This window comes from Salvelinus alpinus, chromosome 18, assembly GCF_045679555.1.
Source record: "Salvelinus alpinus chromosome 18, SLU_Salpinus.1, whole genome shotgun sequence".
Taxonomy (NCBI): Eukaryota; Metazoa; Chordata; class Actinopteri; order Salmoniformes; family Salmonidae; genus Salvelinus; species Salvelinus alpinus.
Genome location: NC_092103.1, coordinates 43,161,918 through 43,176,471, shown reverse-complemented (window position 1 = coordinate 43,176,471; position 14,554 = coordinate 43,161,918). Strand labels below are relative to the sequence as shown.

At 46.7% G+C, this 14,554-nt stretch overlaps 2 protein-coding genes across 4 annotated transcripts in view; one reads left to right on the top strand and one right to left on the bottom strand.

The window, feature by feature from the left end:
- The window catches only part of ror2 (receptor tyrosine kinase-like orphan receptor 2), a 137,215-nt gene extending 129,017 nt beyond the window's left edge, over positions 1-8,198 (top strand). For 2 of the 3 annotated variants that reach the window (XM_071351404.1, XM_071351407.1), the window contains exons 6-9: positions 2,301-2,615; positions 3,020-3,277; positions 4,077-4,282; positions 5,345-8,198. In XM_071351404.1, the coding sequence (XP_071207505.1) occupies positions 2,301-2,615; positions 3,020-3,277; positions 4,077-4,282; positions 5,345-6,814 (2,249 nt within the window). In that variant the 3' untranslated portion in view covers positions 6,815-8,198. The remainder of the gene's footprint in view (positions 1-2,300; positions 2,616-3,019; positions 3,278-4,076; positions 4,283-5,344) is intronic. The other variant, XM_071351406.1, reaches the window with a different exon arrangement.
- LOC139543463 (uncharacterized) lies at positions 8,199-11,760 on the bottom strand. Its single transcript, XM_071349562.1, has 4 exons — positions 11,091-11,760; positions 8,827-8,862; positions 8,616-8,692; positions 8,199-8,421 (listed from the first exon to the last, which is right to left on the bottom strand). Exons 1-4 carry the CDS (start codon positions 11,758-11,760, stop codon positions 8,341-8,343), a joined length of 864 nt encoding a protein of 287 aa, XP_071205663.1. The 3' UTR covers positions 8,199-8,340.
- Positions 11,761-14,554: the final 2,794 nt, after the last annotated feature.

Here is a 14,554-nt window from a genome sequence, read left to right as displayed (position 1 = left end):
ATAACTCCGTCAGAGAAGATATTGCCCCATGATTCCTCTGTCCCAAACTCGGGCTGCATCACAAATGGCACCCTATTCCCTATATAGTGCACAACTTTTGACCATAGGGCTCTGGTCAAAAGTAGTGCACTACATGAGGAATAGGGGGTGCCGTTTTGGGACGTAGCCCTGTTCTGTTTGGCATGGGTTCTCTCAGGAAATGAGGGTATTTTCTTTCATTACTTTCACTCCTCTATGTAATAATATCTTGTTGTCCGTCTACCTCAAGTAGAAGACTAACCCCCAAAAACAGAAAAGGCTTATAGGAAGAGTTTCCCGTTCACTTTGCTTACTTTGTATTGATGGCATACAAAAGTTGATATAAAGACAGTAGTGCTTCAGAATGGACCCCAGGAAGAGTAGCTGCTGCATGTGCTTCAGAATGGACCCCAGGAAGAGTAGCTGCTGCATGTGCAGTAGCTAGTGGACCCCAGGAAGAGTAGCTGCTGCATGTGCTTCAGAATGGACCCCAGGAAGAGTAGCTGCTGCATGTGCTTCAGAATGGACCCCAGGAAGAGTAGCTGCTGCATGTGCAGTAGCTAGTGGACCCCAGGAAGAGTAGCTGCTGCATGTGCTTCAGAATGGACCCCAGGAAGAGTAGCTGCTGCATGTGCTTCAGAATGGACCCCAGGAAGAGTAGCTGCTGCATGTGCAGTAGCTAGTGGACCCCAGGAAGAGTAGCTGCTGCATGTACAGTAGCTAATGGCCCCCAGGAAGAGTAGCTGCTGCATGTGCTGCAGCTAGTGGACCCCAGGAAGAGTAGCTGCTGCATGTGCAGTAGTTAATGGACCCCAGGAAGAGTAGCTGCTGCATGTGCTGCAGCTAGTGGACCCCAGGAAGAGTAGCTGCTGCATGTGCAGTAGTTAATGGACCCCAGGAAGAGTAGCTGCTGCATGTGCAGTAGCTAGTGGACCCCAGGAAGAGTAGCTGCTGCATGTGCAGTAGTTAATGGACCCCAGGAAGAGTAGCTGCTGCATGTGCTGCAGCTAGTGGACCCCAGGAAGAGTAGCTGCTGCATGTGCAGTAGTTAATGGACCCCAGGAAGAGTAGCTGCTGCATGTGCAGTAGCTAGTGGACCCCAGGAAGAGTAGCTGCTGCATGTGCAGTAGCTAGTGGACCCCAGGAAGAGTAGCTGCTGCATGTGCAGTAGTTAATGGACCCCAGGAAGAGTAGCTGCTGCATGTGCTGCAGCTAGTGGACCCCAGGAAGAGTAGCTGCTGCATGTGCAGTAGTTAATGGACCCCAGGAAGAGTAGCTGCTGCATGTGCAGTAGCTAGTGGACCCCAGGAAGAGTAGCTGCTGCATGTGCAGTAGCTAGTGGACCCCAGGAAGAGTAGCTGCTGCATGTAGTAGCTAATGGCCCCCAGGAAGAGTAGCTGCTGCATGTACAGTAGCTAATGGCCCCCAGGAAGAGTAGCTGCTGCATGTACAGTAGCTAATGGACCCCAGGAAGAGTAGCTGCTGCATGTACAGTTGCTAATGGCCCCCAGGAAGAGTAGCTGCTGCATGTGCTGCAGCCAGTGGACCCCAGGAAGAGTAGCTTCTGCATGTGCTGCAGCCAGTGGACCCCAGGAAGAGTAGCTGCTGCATGTGCAGTAGTTAATGGACCCCAGGAAGAGTAGCTGCTGCATGTGCAGTAGCTAATGGACCCCAGGAAGAGTAGCTGCTGCATGTGCTGCAGCCAGTGGACCCCAGGAAGAGTAGCTGCTGCATGTGCTGCAGCTAGTGGACCCCAGGAAGAGTAGCTGCTTCATGTGCTGCAGCTAGTGGACCCCAGGAAGAGCAGCTGCTGCATGTGCTGCAGCTAGTGGACCCCAGGAAGAGTAGCTGCTGCATGTGCTGCAGCCAGTGGACCCCAGGAAGAGCAGCTGCTGCATGTGCTGTAGCTAGTGGACCCCAGGAAGAGTAGCTGCTTCATGTGCTGCAGCTAGTGGACCCCAGGAAGAGTAGCTGCTGCATGTGCTGCAGCCAGTGGAGATCCTAATGAAAGGCTAAATACTAGAATCAGAATATACTCTTAGAATGGCATCTCTAAATTTGACCAAACTCATCCCCATCATATATTCTTGTGAATTCAAGGGGTAGTTTGACCAGGGCCCATATTCATTCAGAGTAGCAGTGCTGATCTAGTCAGTTCTGCCTTTTTAGGTCATAATGAATAAGATTTACATGGACAGTGGGCACCTGATTGAACTCAAGTCTGTTGAACTCAAGTCTCTATAATATAATGACTCACTACTCCTGCTCTTCCCCCCCCACAGCCGCGTTCACCATGATCGGCACGTCCACGCAGCTCTCGGACCAGTGTTCCAAGTTCGCCATCCCCTCCTTCTGTCACTACGTGTTCCCGCTGTGCGACGAGGGGGCTCGGGGCCCGCGGCGCCGCCAGCTGTGCCGTGACGAGTGCGAGGCATTAGAGAACGAGTTGTGTCACACCGAGTACACCATCGCTCGCTCCAACCCTCTCATCCTGATGCAACTGGAGCTGCCCAGCTGCCACCTGCTGCCCCACCCGGGCTCGCCCGACGCTGCCAACTGCATGAGGATCGGGGTGCCCCTGGACAAGCTAGGCACATGTAAGTGGACAATAGACATAGACACATAGACATGAACACACAAGACAGGGACATGTAGGTGGACACCTGAACACAAACATGCAGGCAGAGGTGGACAGACGGATAGATATAGACACAGGCTGTCGCCTATATTTTGTAATATACACATTTTTGAATAACATTTCATTACATCATCAGGTTAAGGAACTATGGTTGTTTGTATTGTGTATCTAGGGAGCCCTCTTGTGGCATTTCTGGAAATTGTTACTTTGGCACATTTAGGTAGAGGGAACTACATTTGAAGAAACTTAACACAACTTCAAACTTGCTTCTTCTTCCTTATTTGATTTCCTGGCAGTTATAATTCAAACATTGTAAAAACATAGATGAAGTCATCCAAAACTAACTTTTAATCTTCGTGAAAGATTCGCCAACAGATCACAGCTGCTACAATGGCAGCGGAGCCAACTACAAGGGCACGGTGAGCGTCTCCAAGTCGGGCTACCCCTGCCAGCCGTGGAGTGCCCAGTACCCCCACAGCCACCACCTGTCCCCCGTGGAGTATCCTGAGCTGCGAGGGGGCCACAACTTCTGCCGTAACCCCGGGGGCCAGATGGAGGGTCCCTGGTGCTTCACCCTTGACCAGCAGGTCAGAGTGGACCTGTGCGACGTCCGCCCCTGCAGTGAGTACTGAACCCCAGAGTTATTTTATGGCTAGCCGTTGATTTCCATGGAAAATACTCCTGGGCTATAGCACCCAAATACTTATTTACTGAACTTAGTAAGAGCTGAGCATGTCTTTTTAGCATTTTGTCACCGATTTGGCATCCCCCCCCCCCCCCTCCCCCACTTCACATAAAAGGTGTGAGATCTAAGAGTCCCAGTCTGGTGGAAAATGTTAGAATGAGTAGTAAAAAAAGTCATGTGTTTGTTTGTGATGCCAGTGCATAATGATAGTGTTACTTTTACTACATACCATTCCATTCCTCTTACATGAGTACACTTGGACTTTTCTACATTGCATTATATGTACACACATAATAGGCCGATTTTTCCAGACCTTTAATGGACTCAAATGTAGGCTCAGTGAAGAATCTCCATTGAAAGTGCTTTTCAGTCCAAGAATCTGAATCTGGAAAATCTGCATTTAATCAATAAAAACACAAAAGTAGTTAACTCAGCCCAGTTCAAGGTAGAGTCAGCGTTAAACAAAGTAAACCGCAATATCGGGTCAATTTCCGAACAACTAAACTCCTCTGTTTTGGTCCCATAGCTACCACATTGCAGCGTGAAGTGTACCTGTGTACATGTGCAGATACACTGTGTGACTGACTGTGTGAGAGCAAAGTCTTTCAACGTTTTCACCACCTAAATGTGTGTGGTACTGCTCGTGGCGACATTATACTGCTGAGTGTCAGTTGTCAGTCAAACAAGTGTCAGTTGTCAGTGTCAGTCAAACCCTGTTTGACCTTTGACCTCCAGCACCGCCAGAGAACCTGAAGAAGGAGATCCTGTACATCTTGATCCCCAGCATCGCCATCCCACTGGTCATCGCATGCCTTTTCTTCCTGGTCTGCATGTGCCGCAACAAGCAGAAGGAGCCCACTGACACGCCCCCTCGCCGTCAGCTCACTGCCTCGCCCAGCCAGGACATGGAGCTGCCGCTGCTCAACCAGCACAAGCACCAGGTGGGCTAGCTACAGTCATAAGGGCTAAATACTGTAATGTATGCTAACTACTGTCATATGGGCTAGCTACTGTCATATGGGCTAGCTACTGTCATATGGGCTAGCTACTGTCATATGGGCTAGCTACTGTCATATGGGCTAGCTACTGTCATATGGGGTTAACTACTGTCATATGGGGTTAACTACAGTCATATGCGGTTAACTACAGTCATATGGGGTTAACTACAGTCATATGGGGTTAACTACAGTCATATGGGGTTAACTACAGTCATATGGGGTTAACTACAGTCATATGGGGGTAACTACAGTCATATGGAGGTAACTAGTGTCATATGGGCTACCTGCCGTCATATGGGCTAGCTACTCTCATATGGGTTAGCTAGTGAACTCTAATGACCTTATCCTTTGCAGCAGAATTAACTCTGGGTCTTCCTTTCCTGTGGCGGTCCTCATATCATCATATCAGTTTTTGCGACTGCACTTGTTCCGGATTGACTGACTGTCATGTCTTAAAGTAGTGATAGACTGTCATTTCTCTTTGCTTATTTGAGCTGTTCTTGCCATAATATGGACTTGGTCTTTTACCAAATAGGGCTATCTTCTGTATACCACCCCTTCCTTGTAACAACACAATTGATTGGCTCAAACGCATTAAGAAGGAAAGAAATGCCACAAATTAACTTTTAACAAGTGACACCTATTAATTGAAATGCATTCCAGGTGACTACCTCGTGAAGCTGGTTGAGAGAATGCCAAGAGTGTGAAAAGCTGTCATCAAGGCAAATGGTGGTTACTTTGAAGAATCAAAAATGTTAAATATATTTTGATTTGTTTAACACTTTTGGTTACTACATGATAACATGTCTTTTTTCAAATTTTTGATGTCTTCACTATTATTCTACAATGTAGAAAATACTAAAAACAAAGAAAAACCCTTGAATGAGTAGATGTGTCCAAACTTTTAACTGTTATTGCATGTGTTATTTTAACATCAGCATGAATCAGTGTCAGTTTTTTTATTTTTAACTCTGATTCTCTCTCTGTTTTCCGCTTGTGACCCAGGCGAAGCTGCGGGAGATCAACCTCTCAGCAGTGCGCTTCATGGAGGAGCTGGGCGAGGACCGCTTCGGCAAGGTCTACAAGGGCCACCTATACGGCACGGCGCCCGGCGAGCAGACCCAGGTGGTGGCCATCAAGACGGTCAAGGACAAGGACGAGGGCACTCTCCGCGAGGAGTTCCGCCACGAGGCCATGTTGCGCTCGCGCCTCCAGCACCCCAACATCGTGTGCCTGCTGGGCGTGGTGACCAAAGAGCAACCCATCAGCATGATCTTCAGCTACTCGGGCCTGGGCGATCTACACGAGTTTCTGGTCATGCGCTCGCCACACTCCGACGTGGGCAGCTCGGACGACGACAAGACGGTGAAGTCCACGCTGGAGCAGGCCGACTTCCTGCACGTGGTGACACAGGTGGCCGCCGGCATGGAGTATCTGTCCAGCCACCACGTGGTACACAAGGATCTGGCTGCCCGCAACATCTTGGTCTGCGACAAGCTCAACGTCAAGATCCTGGACCTGGGCCTCTTCCGGGAGGTCTACTCAGCCGACTACTACAAGCTGATGGGCACCAGCCCCTTCCCCATCCGCTGGATGTCTCCGGAGGCAATCATGTACGGCAAGTTTTCTACCGACTCGGACATCTGGTCCTACGGTGTGGTGCTGTGGGAGATCTTCAGCTACGGCCTGCAGCCCTACTGCGGCTACTCCAACCAGGACGTGATCGAGATGGTGCGCAACCGACAGGTGCTGGCCTGTCCCGACGACTGCCCCGCCTGGATCTACACACTCATGCTAGAGTGCTGGAGCGAGTTCCCGGCACGCCGCCCACGCTTTAAGGACATCCACACACGCCTGCGCACCTGGGAGAGCCTGTCCAACTACAACAGCTCGGCTCAGACCTCGGGCACCAGCAACACCACCCAGACCAGCTCCCTGAGCACCAGCCCCATCAGTAACATCAGCATGAGTGCAACCAATGCCGCTCGCTACGCCAACCCCAAGAAGAACTCACCCTTCCCCCAGCCCCAGTTCATGCCCATGAAGGGCCAGATGCACCGGCCCATGCTGCAGCAGCACCCGCAGCAGCTCTACATCCCGGTCAACGGCTACCAGCCCATGCCAGCGTACCCATACCTGCAGAACTTCTACCCCATGCAGATGTCCATGCACCAAATGGCGCACCAGCAGATGGCGCACCACCCGCCGCAGATGGTGGCCAAGGCAGGATCGCACCACAGCGGCAGCGGCTCCACCTCCACGGGTTACGTCACCACAGCGCCCTCCAACGCCTCAGGTACGGAGCGGGCGACCTTGCTCAGCGATAGCCCCAAGGCAAACATGGAGGACATGGCGGACGGTGCGTCCCAGAATGGGCTGGGGCATGGGGAGGACACAACAGTCCCCGAAACTGAATTACTGGGTGATAATGACCTGCCACAGACTGACGACATGGAGATGCACTCTGAGGCATAGGGGAACCGAAAGTCTGGAGGACTGGGGAACAAACTAGAGCTGAAACGCTCTGTGAACTTAGTTTGTTTGAGTTTCGATTGAGCGCCATGAATAAGTGAAGGGAACGCATTGGAAAAACAGTGACTGAATGTTATTTATGGGTTGTTTAGTTGTCACTGGTGCATCCGAATGATATCAGTGTCTCAGGTTCTTCCCTGCAGGACCCCATGAGCGAAGTGTCATAAAACGAACCCTGAACCCTGAACCCTGAATGCCGCTCGACAGAAAACGTCAATGAAGAGAACCATTTTCACCATTTGGGCTGCGGGTGCGACCGGCATGGACAGTGTTCTCACTTTGAGGCAAAGCCATTCAGAAGAATTTAGGTTCTTACTGTTTCTGTGCAACATGAAGTATTTTCTTTTCGACAAAGGATTCCTGAAGTTGCCTTGTGTTAATGTTTTCAAAATGTTCAATTGTATAGTAGTAGGCCTACTCCAGAGACGATTTTACTGTGGTTTTACGTGAGATAGGAGTGTGTCAATTTGGCAGAATGTATGATGAATGGACGAAAAAAATTATTGGGAGTTTACAGGGCAATTCCACCACTTTTCAACCTCCCTTTTCATATGTCTTCATATGTCTATCTATGTGAAAATGGCACATGACATCATCAAAAGTTCAAATGTTTTTAGAAACTCGTTGCCGATTTTGAAAATCGCCGTCTTACTTTTAATCAAACAATCGTACTTTTAATCCATACCATACCATTTAATCCATACCAGAGAAGCATTTGTTAGGACCACAGATCATAGAAATGCATACAGTATGTAGATACTGGTATGGTGCTGGATATAATGAATATGAGGTTGAAAAGTGGCAGAATTGCCTTATTAAACCTTCCTTAGATACAGTATTTTGGAATAATTTTTTTGCAAATAATTGTTATACTCAGTAGGTTGATATTGCTCACTGTCACTGAACATGGATGTGTCACTACTCAACATACATCTTCATGTGATAAGACAAGAAAGAACTGTACATGATAAGTATATTAGCGTGGGAATTGTTGATGTTTAGCCTTATTACGTATGAGCCTTATGCTCATATTCTCCTTCGTATGGGCTTGTATGTTACACGTTGCTCAACTTCAACTTTGATACCCTGTTTTACAGATTTGTAATTAATGTAATTATATATTTTTTTTTTTTAAACACAATTTTCTTTTTTTATCATGCGTTGTTGGCAAAAAGTGTTTAGTCTGAGGTTAATACTTAAATGTCATTGCAACCAGATATTTGCTTTCTTTTTTTTCTCTCGAAAAGGTGTAATAACAAATTTTAACCATATATTGTATACATCCAGCCACATGGAGTACCCAATAAAGTGATACATTATAAAGACATCAGCCTTGTTCCTCTCTTTATTAAAGCCCACACTTTACAATAAGTACCCAATACATGTTTAGTTACATAGTAATCTTGGTTAATTAACCCAGAACTAAAACATTGTGTAATTTGGTCAGATGCTGTCCACCCAGAGAATGATTAGTTACATAGGTAGTAGGTACAGTGAATTAGGTAAACATCGTTACATATGGGCTTCTTCTGCTCTGTAGACAGGGACATCTAAGAAAGAGAGTGAGAGACATGCTCTCAGAGAAACACAGACAAAGAATCAAAGAGAGACAGAATTCAGACAGAGTGATGATATAGGTTATTTATCCAGTGTAGGCTGACAAACCTACCCACTCATGTTTGTTGCCTAGGTTTTAGGCCTAGTGCTTATTTGATTCATTATAGTTCCCTTCCTTGGTCATTACCTCCAACACCTGTTTTGCAGAGCCATAGTTCCCTTGGTCATTGTGAGGTTTGAGGATTTTCATGATGTCACATAGTTCTATGGAAGCCGATATACAGAGCATTGTGGGTAATGTAGTCATTCTTACGTTTCCTAACTGGCCTAATTAGGTAGTATGCATTGTGACATTAGGGTTACAGACGTGCCAAAAACACCCCAAAGAAAACACATACCAAACACTGAGCGGCCTGTGGCATCTTCTTTTGAGCCTAAAATGAAGAAAATCTGTATAAAACTAGGAGCAAGTTTGTGGTATTACAATATAGATGTACACTTGATCCTCCAAACTCCTAGAGTGCATCCAAGATGGTACCCTATTCTATGTATAGTGCACTTTTTTGGACCAGAGCCCTTTAAACTGGTCCCAGGGCAGTTGAGGACACTTAACTAAACCAGACCAAACTAGCTGTAACACTGCAGAGCTGTTGACAAACACGGGTAATGATTGACTATCACACACCTGCACAGGCTAGGTGTGTGTGTGGGTTACTTGCGCCTGAATATGTATGTGTGCATATAAAGGGGTGAGAGATATTCAGAGACCACCTCCTGTTCCATTAGAAAGGTGTGTTTGTGATACGAAGATGCAGGTCTTTGTTGTTCATCTGCTACTGCTCACTCTGTCTGGGGTAGAGGTCACGAGAGGTCAAAGTGTACAGTTCACTAAAGGTAAAGGTGTAGAGTTCGAGACAAGAAATGAGGTCAAATCGTCAACAGACAGACATCTGCCGAGCCGAACATCTGGGCTGAGAGCACTGGGGACCATGGTGGTGGAGCTGGGGACATGGTACCCCCAGCTCCCCATCCCATTACCCCCAGCTCCCCATCCCATTCCCCCCAGCAGAACATCACCCCCAACTCCACATCCCATTCCCCCCAGCCCAATAACACTCCCAATTCCCCATCCCATCATCAACTTGCCCAATATCACCCCCAACATCCCATCCCATTCACCCCCAGCCAAACATCACCCCCAACATCCCATTCCATTCCCCCCATCCCGACGTGAAGCTGAAGTTCAGCGTTACAGTATATTGAAATGTAAAGGCGATGTTCCCGCCTTAGCAGAGACTGCATTCACAGTAAACGCTGCAAATGTCGCAATCTGAAATTATTTTTACATTTATATCTGGCAATCTGTAACGCTTTAAGGGTGCAGATTGAATAGAGCCCTTTACTGTCATTACATTTCAGAAACACAGGCCAGACTTACAACCAATGTGAGCCAGGTGGAAGAGCTGAATGGAATGCAGGTGGAAGAGCTGAATGGAATGCAGGTGGAAGAGCTGAAGATAATGCAGGTGGAAGAGCTGAATGGAATGCAGGTGGAAGAGCTGAATGGAATGCAGGTGGAAGAGCTGAAGAGAATGCAGGTGGAAGAGCTGAAGATAATGCAGGTGGAAGAGCTGAATGGAATGCAGGTGGAAGAGCTGAATGGAATGCAGGTGGAAGAGCTGAATGGAATGCAGGTGGAAGAGCTGAATGGAATGCAGGTGGAAGAGCTGAAGATAATGCAGGTGGAAGAGCTGAAGGGAATGCAGGTGGAAGAGCTGAAGAGAATGCAGGTGGAAGAGCTGAATGGAATGCAGGTGGAAGAGCTGAATGGAATGCAGGTGGAAGAGCTGAAGGGAATGCAGGTGGAAGAGCTGAAGGGAATGCAGGTGGAAGAGCTGAAGGGAATGCAGGTGGAAGAGCTGAAGGGAATGCAGGTGGAAGAGCTGAATGGAATGCAGGTGGAAGAGCTGAATGGAATGCAGGTGGAAGAGCTGAAGGGAATGCAGGTGGAAGAGCTGAAGGGAATGCAGGTGGAAGAGCTGAATGGAATGCAGGTGGAAGAGCTGAATGGAATGCAGGTGGAAGAGCTGAATGGAATGCAGGTGGAAGAGCTGAAGGGAATGCAGGTGGAAGAGCTGAAGGGAATGCAGGTGGAAGAGCTGAATGGAATGCAGGTGGAAGTGCTGAAGGGAATGCAGGTGGAAGAGCTGAATGGAATGCAGGTGGAAGAGCTGAATGGAATGCAGGTGGAAGAGCTGAATGGAATGCAGGTGGAAGAGCTGAAGGGAATGCAGGTGGAAGAGCTGAAGGGAATGCAGGTGGAAGAGCTGAATGGAATGCAGGTGGAAGAGCTGAAGGGAATGCAGGTGGAAGAGCTGAATGGAATGCAGGTGGAAGAGCTGAATGGAATGCAGGTGGAAGAGCTGAAGGGAATGCAGGTGGAAGAGCTGAATGGAATGCAGGTGGAAGAGCTGAATGGAATGCAGGTGGAAGAGCTGAAGGGAATGCAGGTGGAAGAGCTGAAGAGAATGCAGGTGGAAAAGCTGAAGAGAATGCGGGAGATGACAAAGAAAACAAGATATTTTGGCAATTTTTTGGTGAATTGGATAACCTACCAATATTTTGTAATTTGTTACTCCAATCAATCAATGGTTAAACTCACTGGTTCCAGCCCAAGCACTGGAGCTGAGGACTCTTGATGTCTGCTCCAAACACACTGAGAACCTCTTGATGTCTGCTCCAACCACACTGAGAACCTCTTGATGTCTGCTCCAACCACACTGAGAACCTCTTGATGTCTGCTCCAAACACACTGAGAACCTCTTGATGTCTGCTCCAACCACACTGAGAACCTCTTGATGTCTGCTCCAACCACACTGAGAACCTCTTGATGTCTGCTCCAACCACACTGAGGACTCTTGATGTCTGCTCCAACCACACTGAGAACCTCTTGATGTCTGCTCCAACCACACTGAGAACCTCTTGATGTCTGCTCCAACCACACTGAGAACCTCTTGATGTCTGCTCCAACCACACTGAGAACCTCTTGATGTCTGCTCCAACCACACTGAGAACCTCTTGATGTCTGCTCCAACCACACTGAGAACCTCTTGATGTCTGCTCCAACCACACTGAGAACCTCTTGATGTCTGCTCCAACCACACTGAGAACCTCTTAATGTCTGCTCCAACCACACTGAGGACTCTTGATGTCTGCTCCAACCACACTGAGAACCTCTTGATGTCTGCTCCAACCACACTGAGAACCTCTTGATGTCTGCTCCAAACACACTGAGAACCTCTTGATGTCTGCTCCAACCACACTGAGAACATCTTGATGTCTGCTCTAACCACACTGAGGACCTCTTGATGTCTGCTCCAACCACACTGAGAACCTCTTGATGTCTGCTCCAACCACACTGAGAACCTCTTGATGTCTGCTCTAACCACACTGAGGACCTCTTGATGTCTGCTCCAACCACACTGAGAACCTCTTGATGTCTGCTCCAACCACACTGAGAACCTCTTGATGTCTGCTCCAACCACACTGAGAACCAGGTGGAACTCCAGGAGACTGAGGTGGAGGAGCTGAAGATAGAGAACACAGGTGAGACACAGGTAGACTGGTCTTAGTTTACAATACTATCTTGAGATACACATACATAACTGGAACTGCCACATTAATCAACAACAAAATCACTTTTTTGGGTGGATCAGGCCTCTGGTAGGTATCGTTTGATTTCGAGTCTGATTTTGTTTGTTTGTGTGTGTGTGTGTATGTGTTTCCTCTTACAGAATGGAAGGTGGCATTCTCTGTTATTTTGAGGGCTAGTGGTTACTATGGATTACTTTGGGGGCTAGTGGTTACTATGGATTACTTTGAGGGCTAGTGGTTACTATGGATTACTTTGGGGGCTAGTGGTTACTATGGATTACTTTGGGGGCTAGTGGTTACTATGAATTACTTTGGGGCTAGTGGTTACTATGGATTACTTTGGGGGCTAGTGGTTACTATGGATTACTTTAGGGGCTAGTGGTTACTATGGATTACTTTGGGGACTAGTGGTTACTATGGATCCTTCAACAAATATAATACCCTGGTCTACAAAAACATCCTCACTATTATCGGCAAGCACTACAACCCAACAAATGGTGAATTGTAATGTATCCTTCACTGCAGTTTTATATTTTGAGGGGGGGGGGGGGGACTCGTGTGTTCTGTCTTTTCAAAGTTTTCAATGTTTCTTCACAGCACCAGTTATACGACTTCAGAATCATATTGTTTGGAGTCCTGAAAACCAGTGGCATACATTGCAATATTTGCACAAATGGCATTATAACCATGGAGGCAGGTACACTATATATACAAAAGTATGTGGACACCCCTTCAAATTAGTGGATTCGGCTATTTCAGCCACACACATTGCTGACAGGTGTATAAAATCGAGCACACAGCCATGCAATCTCCGTAGAGACACATTGGCAGTAGAATGGCCTTACTGAAGAGCTCAACCTGGCACCGTCATAGGATGCCACCTTTCCAACAAGTCAGTTGACAAATTTCTGCCCTGCTAGAGCTGCCCCGGTCAACTGTAAGTGCTGTTGTTTTGAAGTGGAAACGTCTAGGAGCAACAGCGGCTCGGCCGCTAAGTGGTAGGCCACACAAGCTCACAGAACGGGGCCGTGAAGTGCTGAAGCGCATAGCGTAACTCTGGGTCTTCCTTTCCTGTGGCGTCCTCATGAGAGGCAGTTTCTTCATAGTGCTTGATGGTTCTTGAAATTTTCCAGATTGACTGACCTTCATGTCTTAAAGTAATGATGGACTGTCGTTTCTCTATGCTTATTTTAGCTGTTCTTGTCATGGTTCCACCTGTCACCAGGAGGCGGCAGAAACCGTCCTAGAGACATTAATGACACTCAGGTGTGTTCTATAACTCATTATGATTTCCCTGTTAAGAGAGGTGTGTTTTCTGTTTCCTTTTGCAGAAGCTTGATTAGTTTGCTGTGTGTGTTTGTCTCCTGAGTGAGTTTTCAAAACCTAGTGTTTTCACAGTGTTACTGTGATCCTCCTGTTACCGTTTCTCAGTAAAGTATTTACGTTTATCCTAAACCACTGATTCCTCCTCTGGTCTCTTCTCTGCTCCTGGGTGCAACCTCATCACATCACAGTTCTTGCCATAATATGGACTTGTTCTTTTACCAAATAGGGCTATCTTCTGTATACCAAACCCTACCTTGTCACAACACAACTGATTGGCTCAAATGCATTAAGAAGGAAATAAATTCCACAAATGAACTTTTAACAAGGCACACCTGTTAATTGAAATGCATTCCAGGTGACTACCTCATAAAGCTGGTTGAGAGAATGACAAAAGTGTGCAAAGCTGTCATCAAGGCAAAGGCTGGCTACTTTGAAGAATCATTTTGTTTAACACATTTTTTGGTTACTATATGATTTCATGTGTTATTTCATAGTTTTGATGTCTACAATTTTTTATTCTACAATGTAGAAAATATTAAAAATAAAGAAAACCCATTGAATGAGTAGGTGTGTCCAAACTTTTGACTGATACTGTATAAAAAACTGTTTTTGCTTTGTCATTATGGGGTATTGTTTGTAGACAGGGGAAAGAAACAATTTAATAATTTTTGGGAAAAACGCTGTAATGTCATAAAATGTAAAGGGGTCTGAATAGTTCCCGAATGCACTGTATATGTTCACTTTAAGTTTAAACTGATCAGAGTAAACCTGACAATAAAAGTCAAACAAAACTATTTCTTATTTTTCATCATTCCACGGGAGTGTAACTGAAGATGTATAATTCAATCAATACAGTCCCCTCCATAATTATTGGGACAGAGAAGCATTGTTTCTTCCATTGGCTTTATACGTCAACAGTTTGGATTTGAAACCAAACAATGACTACGAGGTTAAATTGCAGACTGTCAACTTTAATTTGAGGGTATTTTCATCCATATCTGTAAAGTTCTGTATTTATATTCTTAGTCAACCGTGTGTTCTGTTTCTTTGTGTTCTTGAACGTAGCCCCTGTCTTTCATTTTTGTTCATAGATTTCACCTGTGTTAGTTACTCACCTGGTCTCATCAGCTCCTTATTTAGTTCAGT